The following is a 13,517-nucleotide window of genomic DNA, read 5'->3' as shown; positions in this document are numbered from 1 at the left end:
TCACCTGTCCAGATTTCATCTCTCCCTCTCCCCATCCTTGGTTTGCTGGTATGTTAGCAGAGACACTACTGTGGTCGAAATTTTCTCTGTGAAATGTCTTTCTCCTTTCTAACTGAAAACTGTAATTGGGAATTTGGGGTCAGCAAGCCTAAGTGGAGTCTGAACATTATTAGATCCAGGAAAAACAGCTGATGAGGTGGAGATGCTGACCAGCCCTGGCTGAGAGAAAGCCGCAAGGATGGAGAGATGGTAGGAAAACCAGGATCTTCCAACCTCCTGGATTCCACCCTCTGAAAGCTTCCTACTTATGCTGGCAATCAAAATGGTTCAAAACTGCATGCTGTTTTTTACTTATTAAAATAGCTCTTCTCATAAAGGTTCTACGGTGTTTCCATCGTGTAAAGCAATCCTATTTCCTTGTAGAGAGAGCTTCGTTTAGGAGCCTGAATCTCCAAGCAGAGTCCGTTAGAGGATTTAATATGGGACGAGCAATCAGCACTGGTAGTCTGGCCAGCAGCACCCTGAACAAACTTGCCGTTCGACCTCTGTCAGTGCAAGCTGAGATTCTGAAGAGGCTCTCCTGCTCAGAGCTGTCGCTTTACCAGCCATTGCAAAACAGTGCAAAAGAGAAGAGTGACAAAGCTTCCTGGGAGGAAAAGCCTAGAGGGATGAGTAAATCATACCACGATCTCAGTCAGGCCTCTCTCTATCCGCATCGGAAAAATGTCAGTGTTAACTCGGAATCCCCACCACACACCCTTGCGGAGTTGGTAGGAAAACCATTTCACCAGATGGCGAGATCTGATACAGAATCTTTGGCAGGATTCGCAAAACTTAATAAGTAAGACTATCATTAATCCAAACTACGTATTTGTAAATTCTACATTTCGTCCTTGTGTTTTTGTTGTGACGTTTTATTATTTTCACTGTGTTTTTTACATTGACGCTTCCCCTCCTACCTTCCTTTTCCCTCTTCAGTTCAAAGTCTGTTGCAAGTGTAAATAGAAGTCCTGAGAGGAGGAAGCCTGAATCCGAATCCTCATCCTTTGAAGACCCTGGTCACGCATGTGCTCTAGGTCAGCATAAGCATGCTTACCTTCTTCCCCACACCTCATGCCCATGAGGAAGTGAAGGCGGTAACGTCCATCGCCAGGAAATTATTTTTGGGTCTGTGCTCTCATTGCCCAAACTCTTTGTGAGTGTCAATGTTTAGGCCACTTAACGTGTCCCGGGGCACATCCAAAATTGATTTAACAAGTGATTGCCTCAGGACTCCAATTATTACTCAGCTTTCTCTTGGTCACAGTTAAAAGCCACGACAGCTCTACCAGAGAACCCAGACAGTCTGGTGCTACGTTTTGTAAGGAAAAGTTTATTTAGTGTTCTTTCAGAATGGCGCCGTCTCTAGAAAGAGAGTTTTATGAAACATGTGCCCTGGTTGTCAGGTAGGAATTGTTAGTTGATTTAAGCTGTCTCAACTTCTCCCACCTAGCCGGGGCCTGTGAACTCTTTTTTAAGTAGAGCTAGACATTGTGTGCGTGTGGAAACACTCACTACCATATAATTAAACAGTTGATTCCTGTTTTTTTCTGCATCACGGGAATCTTTTAGAAGAGTAGCTACTTAAGTGCCATGGTTTGAAGGATTACTGAAAATGAGGATCAGCTGAGACAAGAAGTTAACAAGGATACCAAACAATACTAATCAGCTCGCCCTTAGAACTAGGTTTGATCATTTAACCCCAGTTACACAAAGTTAAAAACTTAGATTTTGCTATCAATCATTGATTAAATTCAGTTGGCTAAAAAGAACTTGAAGCAGATGAAAGACTTTTTTATCCCTGGGTGTTGAAAATAGTCTGAAAAGACTAATTCAACCTTTTAGAAAATAATTTGCAAAATGTATTCATATATAATGGGATCTCTTATAGAGTCTCAGCTATTTTTATTAGGAAGACTTTGTTCTACATAAAAATTCATCAAAGGAGTTCCCGTCGTGGCGCAGTGGTTAACGGATCCGACTAGGAACCATGAGGTTGCGGGTTCAATCCCTCGCCTGGCTCAGTGGGTTAAGGATCCGGCGTTGCCATGAGCTGTGGTGTAGATCACAGGTGTGGTTCAGATCCCGCGTGGCTGTGGCCCTGGCGTAGGCCGGTGGCTACAGCTCTGATTGGACCCCTAGCCTGGGAACCTCCATATGCTGAGGGAGCGGCCCTAGAAAAAGGCAAAAAAAAAAAAAAAAGAAAAGAAAAAATCATCACATATCAGATGTAGAATAGTAAATATCCCATAGAAAAATACAAATAAAATAAAACTCAACCACGAGGGAAATTTTATTTTCTGTGTTTTTGATAGGTTATTCATTCTTCCTAAATATTGAACTTCTTTTAACATTTAAACAAAAATGCTTTAAAAAAAATTTTTTTTTTTTTAATCTTTTTAGGTCCATAGCTGCAGCATATGGAGGTTCCCAGGCTAGGGATCCAATCAGAGCTGTAGCTACTGGCCTGCACCAGAGCATAGTAACACAGGATCCAAGCCAAGTCTGCAACCTACACCACAGCTCACGGCAATGCCAGATCCTTAACCCACTGAGCAAGGCCAGGGATCGAACCCGCAACCTCATGGATACTAGTCAGGTTCATTAACCACTGGGCCACGACAGGAACTCCAAAACGCATTTTAATTTCATCATTTCCTCTAGGACATATCAAAATATCTTTGCCAGAAACAGTACATTAGTGTTTAAATTTATTCTGCAAAACAAGTTGGTATGCTTAACTTGCACATTAAAAGTAGTTTAAAAAAAAGAAAAAAAAGTCCATTGTGGGAAGACATGTTTTTCTGATTTTAAATAAAAGAAAATGTTACTGCCTTAATGTTTTATTGATTTTTATGAATTTAGCAGAAGAAATTTCTTCTATATCCAGTATCTGACCATTTTTTAAACTGTCTAATAATTTAATTTATACCACAGGAGTGACTTTGCATAGTTCTGGAAATTCTTCATCCCAAGTACCCTTAAAAGAAAATGGTAGGTTTGCAAAATGTTTTTCGCCTCATTTCCGTTATATTTTTTCTCTTGTACCTCATAAGATAGTCTTGGGCCTACTAATGAAGAGCTTTTAATTCCAGGCCAAGGATTTTAGGCCTTACGGTGGAGTCAAAGGAGAGGTGTGTTTTTCATCATCCTGGTGATGTGATGGGACCTGCAATTTAGACTAATGTTGATGAACTGGAGAAACGACACAGTTGAGATAAGCACGCTCGTTGGAGAGCTGAGGTAGTTGAGGTGGGAGACAGTATGGACCAGAGAGAGTTTTAACTGAGGAAGTTATTTTAAAGGGATGCTTGAGCTGAATCCTGAGATACAAGGAGTGTTTATTCGGAGAGAGTGGTGTGGATAAGTATCCAGACCAAGGGCATCGTGCGATCAGAGACGTGCAGACACGTGAGAGGACAACAGACTCAGCATCTCAGTATATGGAGACGTCAGGGTCAAGCTCAAGCTCTAAATGGGGACCAGCTCTGAGTCCTATCAGAAGTCTTTCAGGAAGAACTTGAAGACTTTAAATGTCGAGATTAAGAGTTTGGAAAGAATCTAAGAGGAAAGGAAATTGTAGGAAAAACTAAATTCAGTGATTTGCAAGTGGGTGGATTCAAACTAGAATTTCACATACGTCATCGTCTTTGACTTTTCTGACAACTTTCACGAGTAGAAAGAGTGTTACTGTCACTGTGTATATGCTGCTTTCCTCCGAAAATGTTTTACATTTTACCCTCAAATTCTTAAAATTTGAAGTCATCCTGATGAGGAAGAAGTAAATCTGCTAATAAAAAAGTGTTGGTATGTAGTTACATTTGACGAAGCTTTAAGTTTAGTTTTCATTTTCCTGAGAGCCAAGGCAAAGGTGAAGGCATGAAATTTGGTTGAACCATATGAAACTGTTGTTTCTGGTCAAACACCAGAGTGCTGTTTTGTATAGTTCTTATTCTCTCATAGCAATTTACACACCAATTTTTCAAAAGAGGAAAATTTGTCTTGGAAGCAAAATTGTGTAAAAAAGTAAATTTTTGGACTTTTACAATATACTCGTAGCAAATGATTTTTTTTTGTCTCATTTTTTTCTTAATGTGTCAACCCTCAAAAAATCTGAGGGCCCAGCATTAAAGACAAAGCCGGTCATCTTGGGTCTAAGTTACCTAAGACTCTGGTGTGCAGCTTTATGATGACCAAAGGTCTGCTGTGGAATAGGAATACCTCTGTACTAAAAATAGCTCAGTTATTAACCTGTCCCTAATGGTAGTACTTACTGGCTAACAGTTATTGAGCACTTACTATGTGCCAAACACTGTGTCTTTATGTCTCACTCAATCCCCACCACAGTCCTGCAAGCCGGAGCACATGTCATTTCCTTTTCACAAATGAGAAGCCAAAGCATGGAGAGGTTGAGTTGTGCAGTCTGTCCTGGAGCTGGCCAATCAATGCTGGCACCGTGGTTTGAGTGCAGGCTGTCTGTTTCCAGGGCCCATGCTCTCATCCACCCTTTCGACTGTCTCCTGGCATAAAAAAGCCTAATTGTTCAGAGGTGTTATTTCTTCCTGCTAAACTTCTGAAATAAACTGGTTAATAACCCCTTCCAGGATGCGAGCCTGAAATGTGTCTAGGTTCTAACAGAACACAATGCAAATTTACTTTGGATGCCAGATGAGCAGCATGTGCAGGGGAGTGTCTGTGTTTAAACCTGCTCTCTGCACGGGCCCCCCCCCCCCCCCCCGCTCCCCATGGTGGTATCATTGCTTAGTTGTCTTGCAGACAAGTTTATGGTTTTTTTTGAAATTCTCTCTGGATATGTCCAAGTAGCTGTGAGTTAGGGCTCTGTGGATCATTAGTTTTTGACATCCTAGAGGAAGGATGGCAAACACAATTTTCCAAAAAAGGTAGCTAAGGATCAAAAAGGTAAGATACTTGCCCATTGGTCAAACATAGGACTTTTTACTCTAATTTCACTGTTTCTCCTTGCTGGTCAAGATCGTAAATTAGAAATGAACATTAATTAATATTTAATTACTTATCACTTAAAACAAGGACTGGAGTTCCCATCGTGGCGCAGTGGAAACAGTCCGACTAGGAACCATGAGATTGTGGGTTCCATCCCTGGCCTCGCTCAGTGGGTTAAGGATCCGGCGTTACCATGAGCTGTGGTGTGAGTGGCAGACTCGGCTTGGATCCTGTGTTGCTGTGGCTCTGGCATAGGCTGGCAGCTATAGCTCCGATTAGACCCCTAGCCTGAGAACCTCCATGTGCCGTGGGAGTGGCCCTAGAAAAGACAAAAAAAAAAAAAAAAAAAAGGACAAATGAGTAAAATCCAATCTTATCCTTTTAACAACTTTCAGAGACCCGTAAAGAGTGTGAAACTTAAAAGATCAAAGAAAAAAAGCAGGAGTCTTCCAACCTCATGAAACAGAGAAACTGAAAAGGATTCTAGTCCATGATTAGTTGTAATTTCAAAAAAAAGCTTTTTTTTTAACCTTTGGGGGAATAGGGCACATTTTATAACAGTCTTCCTTTTTTTTCTTTCTTTTTTTTGTTTTTTGAAAGCCAAACCATGGCATATGGAGGTTCCCAAGCTAGGGGTCAAATTGGCCTACACCACAGAAACTCGTGATCCAAACCACACCTGTGACCTACACCACAGCTCATGGCAACACTGGTTCCTTAACCCATTGAGTGAGGCCGGAAATCCAACCTGCATCCTCATGGATGCTAGTCAGATTTGTTTCTGCTGAACCACAATGGGAACTCCATTTTTTTTCTTAATTTTAAAGTATAGATGATTTATAATATTATTTCCCGTATACAACATAGTGAATCAGTATTTTATACTCCATTAAAAATTATTACAAAACAATGGCTATAATTCCTTGTATTATACGATGTATCCTTGTTGCTTATCTGTTTCATACATGGCAGTTTGTATCTTTTAATCCCATATTTGGCTCTCCCCACAGGTAACCCCTAGTTTGTTCTCTGTATCCATGAGTCTTTCTGTTTTGCTGTATACATTCGTTTTATGTTTTAGATTCCACGTATAATTTATACGTAGTATTTCTATTTTCAGACTATTTCATAAGCATAATTTCTAGGTCCATCCACACTGCTGCAAGTGGCAGAATTTCATTCTTTTCTATGGCTGAACAGTATTTTAGTGTGTGTGTGTGTCGATAGATACACACATACGTAGCACTTTTATGTATACACCACGTCTTTATCCTTTTTGTCTTGTTGCCAAACCCTTCAACATGGACTGCTTCCATATCTTGATATTGTAAATGGTATTGCTATGAACTTTGGGGTGAACTTTGAATTAGTATTTTTTTTTCTGGATGCATACCCAGGAGTGGAATTGCTCAGTCATATGGTAACTCTGTTTTTAGTTTTTTGAGAAACATCCGTATTGTTTTCCATAATGGCTATACTATTTTACATTCCCACAACAGTGTACAAGAATTCTCTTTTCTCCATACCCTTGATAACACTTGTTATTTGTAGACTTTCTGATGGTAGCCATTCTGACAGGTGTGAGGTAATAGCTCATTGTGGTTTTAATTTGCTATTACTGATGATTACTGATTTTGAACATCTTTTCGAGGGCCTATTGGTCATTTGTATGTATGGAAAAATGTCTATTCAGGACTTCTGCCCATTTTTTAATTTGGTTGATTTTTTTTTTAATATATGGAGTTTTGTGAGTTACTTATATATTTTGGATATTACCCCTTGTCAGTCATAACATATGCAAATATTTTCCCCCTTTCAGTGAGTTGGTTGTCTTTTCGTTTTGTCAGAAGTTTCCTTTGGAAAAAAGAAGTTTCATTAGATCCTAATTCTTTTTTTCTTTTTTTTTTTTTTCTTTTTTTTTTGTCTTTTGCCATTTTAGGGCCACACCCGCGGCATATGGAGGTTCCCATGCCAGGGGTCTAATCGGAGTTGTAGCTGCCAGCCTGTGCCAGAGCCACAGCAATACCAGATCCGAGCCACATCTGCGACTTACACCACCAGCTCACAGCAACGCCAGATCCTTAACCCACTGAGCGAGGCCAGGGATCGAACCCGCAGCCTCATTTGTTTCTGCTGGGCCATAACGGGAACTCCAGATCCTAATTCTTTATTTTTGCTTTTATTTCTTTTTCCTTAGACAGATCCAGAAAAATACTGCCATGGTTTATGTCAAAGAGTATTCTGCCTGTGTTCTCATCTAGGAGTTTTATAGTTTCAGGTCTTACTCTTAGGTCTTTAATCCATTTCGGGTTTATTTTTGTACATGGTATGAGGGAACGTTCTCATCTCATTCTTTTATGTGTCCAGCTTTCCCAACACTACTTGCTTATCTCTGTTGTGTATTCTCCTCTCCCTTGTCGAAGATTGTAGTTGTGTGGGTTTATTTCTGGGCCCTCCATTCTGTTCCATTAATCTCTGTGTCTGCTTTTGTGCCAGTACCATGATGTTTCGACTACTGTAGCTTTGTAGTGTGTGTAGTCTATAGTCAGAGAAGGTGGTTACTCCAGCTTTGTTCTTTTTTCTCAAAATTGTTTGGGCAATTGAGGGTCTTTTGTGGCTCCATATAAATTATAAGATTATTTCTTCTATTTCTGTGAAAAATGTTATTAGTACTTTGATAGAGGTTGCATTAAATCTATAAATTGCTTTGGAAGTGTGACTATTTTAATAGTATTCTTCTAATCCAAGAACATGGAATATCTTTCTATTCGTATTATCTTCAGTTTCCTTTATCAGTGTTTTATAGCTTTCAGACTATAGGTCTTTCACCTCCTTGGTTAAATTTGTTCCTAGGTATTTTATTCTTTTTTGGTGCAATTTTAAACAGGATTTTTTGTTTTTACTTCCTCTTTCTAATGGTTCATTGTCAGTGTATAGAGAAAATATCAGATTTCTATATATTGGTCTTATGTCCTGCAACTTTACTGAATTCATTTATTGATGCTAATAGTTTCTCGGTAGAGATTTCAGGGTTTTCTATATAAAGTATTGTGTCATCTGCAAATAGTGATAGTTTTAGTTCTTCCAAATTAGATGCCTTTTGTTTCTTTTTCTTATCTAAATGTTGTGGGTAGGACTTCCAGTACTGTGTTGAATAGAAGTGGTAAAAGTGGACATCCTTGTCTTGTTTCTGAATTTAGAGAAAAGGCTTTCAGTTTTTCACTGTTGACTACAGTGTTAGCTGTGGGTGTGTCATAAATGGCCTTTGTTATGTTGAGATATGTTCACTCTATGCCAGCTTTAATGAGAGTTTTATCATGAATGGATGTTGAATTTTGTCAAATGCTGTTCCTGTATCTGTTGAGATGATCATGTGATTTTCGTTAATGTGGTGTATCGCATTGATTGATTTGCAAAAGGTGCACCATTCCTCCATCCCTGTGTCCCTGGCATAAATCCAACTTGATAATGATATATAATCCTTTTTATACATTCTTACATTGGTTTGCTGATGTTTTGTTGTGAAATTTTTACATCTATATGCACCGAAGATAATGGCCTGAAATTTTCTTTTTTTACAGTGTCTTTGTCTGGTTTTCATACCAGAGTAATGGATGGTGGCCTCTTAGGAATTTGGGAGTGTTCTCTTCCCTTCAGTTTTGAGAAATAGTTTGAAAAGGATAGGTATAAGTTCTTCTTTGTGTGTTTAGTAGAATTCCCCTGTGAACTAACTGATCCTGGACTTGCTTGCTGGGAGGTTTTCTGTTGTAAATTCAGTTTTACTGCTAATGATCTGTTTAAGTTGTCCATTTCCTCTTGACTCAGTTTTGGCAGGCTGTATGTTTCTAGCAATTTGTCCATTTCTTCTAGGTTGACCAGTTTGTCCAATCATACGAAACTGTAATAGCCTCATATAATTTTTTGTATCTCTGTGGTATTGGTTCTTATTTCTTCTCTTTCATGTCTTATTTTTGTTTATTGGGTCTTCTCTTCTTGGTGAGCCTGGTGAAAGGTTTATTGATTTTGTTTGTTTCTCAGAAAAGTAGCTCTTGGTTTTATTGATCGTTCTTTCTTTTCTTTTTTCTTTTTCTTTTTTTTTGGACTCTCTTTTATTTATTTCCTCTCCTCTCTGATCTTTATTATTTCCTTCCCTCACCTGACTTTTGAGCTTCGTTCTTGTTCTTTTTTTTTTTTCCCTTAGTAGGTAGGTTAGGTTGTTTGAGGTTTTTCTTGTACTTGAGGAAGGCCTGTATCACTACAGACTTCCCTCTTAGAACTGCTTTTGTTATATCTCATAATTTAGGAGAATCGTATTTCCATTTTCACCTGTCTCCAGTAATTTCTGAGTTCCTCTTTGATTTCTTTGTTGATCCATTGGTTCTTTTAGGAGCATGTTATTTAGTCTCCACATGTTTGTTCCTTTCCCATTTTTCTTTCTGTTGTTTCTAGTTTCATACCATTGTGATAGGAAAAAAAATGCTTGATATAATTTCTAGCCTCTGAAATTTGCTGAGACTTGTTTTATGACACAGCATATGATCTACCCTGGAGAATGTCCCATGCATACTTGAAAAAGAAAGTATTTTGCTGTTTGGGGACATTAGGTCCTTTAGATAATCTATTAAATCCAACTAGTCTGCTGTATCATTTCAGACTGTGGTGGCCTCATTGACTTCCTCTCTGGATGATCTGTCCATTCATGTCCCTGTGTGTTGAAGTCTTCAATAACCCAAGGGGCTTGTCTCCCCTTTGTCAGACCCCAGGACTGGAGCACCCCGTCTGTGGGTCTCACCACTTATTCCCCAAGGCTATTCTCTGCCCATGTCACCTTCCTTCCTGTTCAAACCAAAAAATGAGGTCAAATACCAGACTCTTATCAAAATGCCAAAACGCATGTGAAAAAGCTTCTTCTGGTGCAAAGTAACTTGGAACAGACAGTTAAACAAACCTTTTCCCCAGTATTAAAACTGATTATTATCTTTATGAGCATTCTGAATTCCTAGTAATAAAATGTTGTGCAGAAGCTTTTAAAAAGTGCCTTGTTTAGTCAGATGTCAGGGACCAAAGTAATTTTAAGTGCTAGTTTTTTTTCTTCACCTAAGATTTCATTAGAATACATACAAAATTGTAATGAAAATTATAACATTTGAAAATTGTAATAAAAAATAAAGTCCAAAGTGCTCACAAGCGATTCCACAGATATATGGGCATTAATCAGTAACGAAAGATAGAATCAAACAGAGAACTAAATCAAGCCTTTGCATTCTATGAATGTGTTAAATGAGTCCCAGAAACATTATATGGCCCCAGTGCACTGAACTACTTCACGGTGGCACAGAAACAAAACACCAAAGTTTCCATCATTATCCTCCTCGTCTAAACTGGAAGCAGTTAGTATATTGGTTCATAGAACAGGGGAAAATACCTCTCTTTGTTTTTATACCGGTGGGGTGTCACTGACCTGTCATCCCCAGCATTTGAAATGGGTCTTTTCCCCTAGGGTGAGTGAGGAATTAATCCCGAGCATCTTTTACCTGTAGCCCAGTTCTCAGAATCAGCAGCTTGGAGCTGCCTGATGGCTGACAAGGGTTTATATCTGTAACCAAGAAAATTAGTTGCTCTTACAAAAAGAATTGTTGACTCACTTAAATTGAGGATATGGCTTTGATCTTATGAGAAATATGCTTTTACTAGGAAATTCAAATAGTTTACTCATCGATACAGCTATCATTAGTATCCACAGTTATTCTAGTTGGGAGCTAAATAGGTCCATATGAACCTTAAGCAAGATGAGAAAGGCAGCATTAGAACAGACGTCTCTAATACAGAGAGGGTATACTTTAATTTCTAAAGTATACATTTAGCAATTATTCTTAGGCTATTTCCCAGGTAAGCATTACTGGGAATGACACCAGTGTGTATTGCTTAAATGCTGGAAAGTTCGATTTAAGCCTCTTTTTCATGTTAAAATATTGGCAAAATCAGCTGTGGTCATAAAGAAGTAATGAGAAAAGAAAATTAAAGATGTAAAAATATGTATTCCTTGAATATTAATGCTTGTTTCCAAATAGTAATTAAAATAACTCAGAAATGTCTTGGTGCTTGAAATATCTAACTCCTCACTTTCACGGATTCATAAATTTTATTTAATCCTCATTGAATTCTCTATCTTTAAGTTTACTTGGGTTCTTGTGTGCTGCATACCCTCAGATTCTTCCTCCCCACCCCCTTTTTTAACTAATGGAAAATAATTTGAGCGGCTGTGTAAAAAGAAGACAAGAAAAATAGAAACTCAGCATTTGCCCATTGCTCTACACCAGCCTTCCTTCCTCTGTCCCCACCTTTATAATTCATTTTATATTGGGGGGGGGTGCCCTGTTGAAAAGAGTAGGTTAGCAAAGCTCCGCTTTCCAAAACAGTAATCAACTCCACCCTACCCAGATCTGGTTCTCTAGCCAGGACATTTTCCTAGAACCTTTCCTGCCTTGTTTTCTGTCTCAGCTTTTGTTAATGCCTTACTTGTTGTGTATAGCCATCTCCATAATCCACTTTTTAAAACTCCGCCTTGTGTCCTCGAAGTCTTCTTTATTTTTGGGCAGAAAGAAGACCTCTCCTCTCTTACAGATCCAATTCATGCCTTCATAATACAGCTGTTTCTTTGAAGTCTTAACGTTCTATTTAGTGGTCAGACTATCTTTGCTCTTTTAGCCTGATCTGATTCAGCTCACATTTATTGTGCTTTCATATACATTATCTCTTTATTTTCCCCAGTTGCCTAGGGAGGGACTTTCAAAGGAACATTTTTCAGAAAACATTTGAAACATGAAATTTTAATTGAATTAATGTTTAACCCTCAACCTTTCAAACATTTGAAAGATGAAATTTTAATTGAATTAATGTTCAAACCTCACTGACGAATCCTTGGATAAAGAGCTTTATCTATCGTGTCTAGTTAGGGAAATGACACAAAAATATTGCACATTTAGAGTGTGTGTGTGTGTGTGTGTGTGTGTGTGTGTGTCTGTACATACATATATTCCAATATTGTTTACCTGGAAAATGTTTTAATACATACACGCACATACCATTTTTTAGCCAAATAGGTAACATAAATAGTCAGTCTTGTTAGTATGTATGTTGGAAATGAAAGTAAAGAAATAGCATTTTTACTGTTTAAATCAGTACCTTTGACTTCTAGCAAATACCACCTAGGAACATTCAGAATATTGATCACTTTTATAATTGAAGGCAGAAACACTCTGTATAAAGCAAATGGACTCTGTCTTCACAATAGTGATAAAAGTTTACATTTAATATCTAACGTGAGCTCATTCCTATTTGTTTTATGGGGTTTTTTTTGGTGTTGTGTGTGTGTGTGTCTTTTTGTCATTTCTTGGGCCGTTCCCGCGGCATATGGAGGTTCCCAGGCTAGGGGTCCAATCGGAGCTGTAGCTGCCGGCCTACACCAGAGCCACAGCAACGCAGGATCCAAGCCGCGTCTTCGACCTACACCACAGCTCACGGCAACGCCAGATCCTTAACCCACTAAGCAAGGCCAGGGATCGAACCCACAACCTCATGGTTCCTAGTCGGATTCGTTAACCACTGTGCCACGACAGGAACTCCTATTTTATGGGTTTTATTCTGTTGTATTTTTTGTATTCAGTTCTAGCTGAAAACTAAAGTTAATTGTCTATTTTTGCTAAAAGTATCTTGGATTCTTAGCTCATATTAAGTTAGGCATTAACTAATGCATGAACTTTGTCCTAATTTGTATATGGCAGATATATAAAGCTCGTCACACTATCGTCCAGGGTGGAATATCATTAATTAGGAATACTGAAGTACTGCTCCTCATATTGATTATAATGAAGTTTGTCACTAAGTTTCAGTCAAAAAGAAACAACAACGTAGAGAGCCAGTTGGCAAACTTGCGCGAGAACTTGGTGTGTAAAGGGCAGGTTCGTTCCTCTGAGGAGCAGGTGGTTGTCGTTACTGTTTTGTGAAATCGAAGCCGTCTGTTTGTAAAGTGTAAAAGTATCATCTCCGCATCATGTAAGCATTAATACATGTTGCGTAACAGAGTCACTGTTCATAGCATTAATGCAGTTTTAAATCCAAGGGTAGTCATGTGTTGGCAGATAACCTCTAATTTTCAGAAAGCTTCAGTATGCTTAGGAACTGCGTAGAGATGAATTCGCAGGTTTAGTTTACACGTCTCTCTCTGAGCGTGTTGAACGCACGTGCCATGCCTTCTACCACCTCACACACAGACCAGTTTGAACTATTAAGTTATAGTTGATGTTCAGAAGCATTTGTCGCCAGAGCTGCCGTCACAAGGTCCCACATAATGGGCAGCTTAAACAACCCAAATGTCTGTTCTCAGAGCTCCGAAGGCTGGAAGTTTGAGATCAGGGTGTTGGCAGCATGGATTTTTTGGGGGGCCCTCTCTCCTTGGCTTCGTGGGTGCTGGTCTTTCCCTCTCTGCACATGGCCTTCCCTCGGAGCACACACAG

At 39.0% G+C, this 13,517-nt stretch overlaps 1 protein-coding gene across 39 annotated transcripts in view; it reads left to right on the top strand.

Moving 5' to 3' along the window:
- Positions 1-13,517, top strand: part of PTPN13 (protein tyrosine phosphatase non-receptor type 13) — a 216,182-nt gene that overhangs the window by 149,247 nt on the left and 53,418 nt on the right. For 17 of the 39 annotated variants that reach the window (XR_014813438.1, XR_014813436.1, XR_014813435.1 and 14 more), the window contains 3 exons: positions 424-841; positions 979-1,076; positions 2,977-3,033. The exons of 14 other annotated variants lie outside the window; for them this stretch is intronic. Coding sequence is in view for 18 of the 25 variants with exons in the window: in XM_084973526.1 (XP_084829652.1) it covers positions 424-841; positions 979-1,076; positions 2,977-3,033 (573 nt within the window). In the remaining 7 variants the exon portion in view is untranslated. The remainder of the gene's footprint in view (positions 1-423; positions 842-978; positions 1,077-2,976; positions 3,034-13,517) is intronic. 8 more of the 39 variants (XR_014813434.1, XM_084973531.1, XM_084973530.1 and 5 more) reach the window with 1 other exon arrangement.

The sequence above is a fragment of the Sus scrofa genome, chromosome 8, assembly GCF_054392235.1.
Source record: "Sus scrofa isolate SSC_HxYL_T2T_F1_AM1 chromosome 8, Sscrofa_HxYL_maternal_Yorkshire_Landrace_v2.0, whole genome shotgun sequence".
Lineage (NCBI taxonomy): Eukaryota > Metazoa > Chordata > Mammalia > Artiodactyla > Suidae > Sus > Sus scrofa.
Note: the sequence above shows the minus strand (reverse complement) of the source record. Positions and strands in the feature narration are given on the sequence as shown.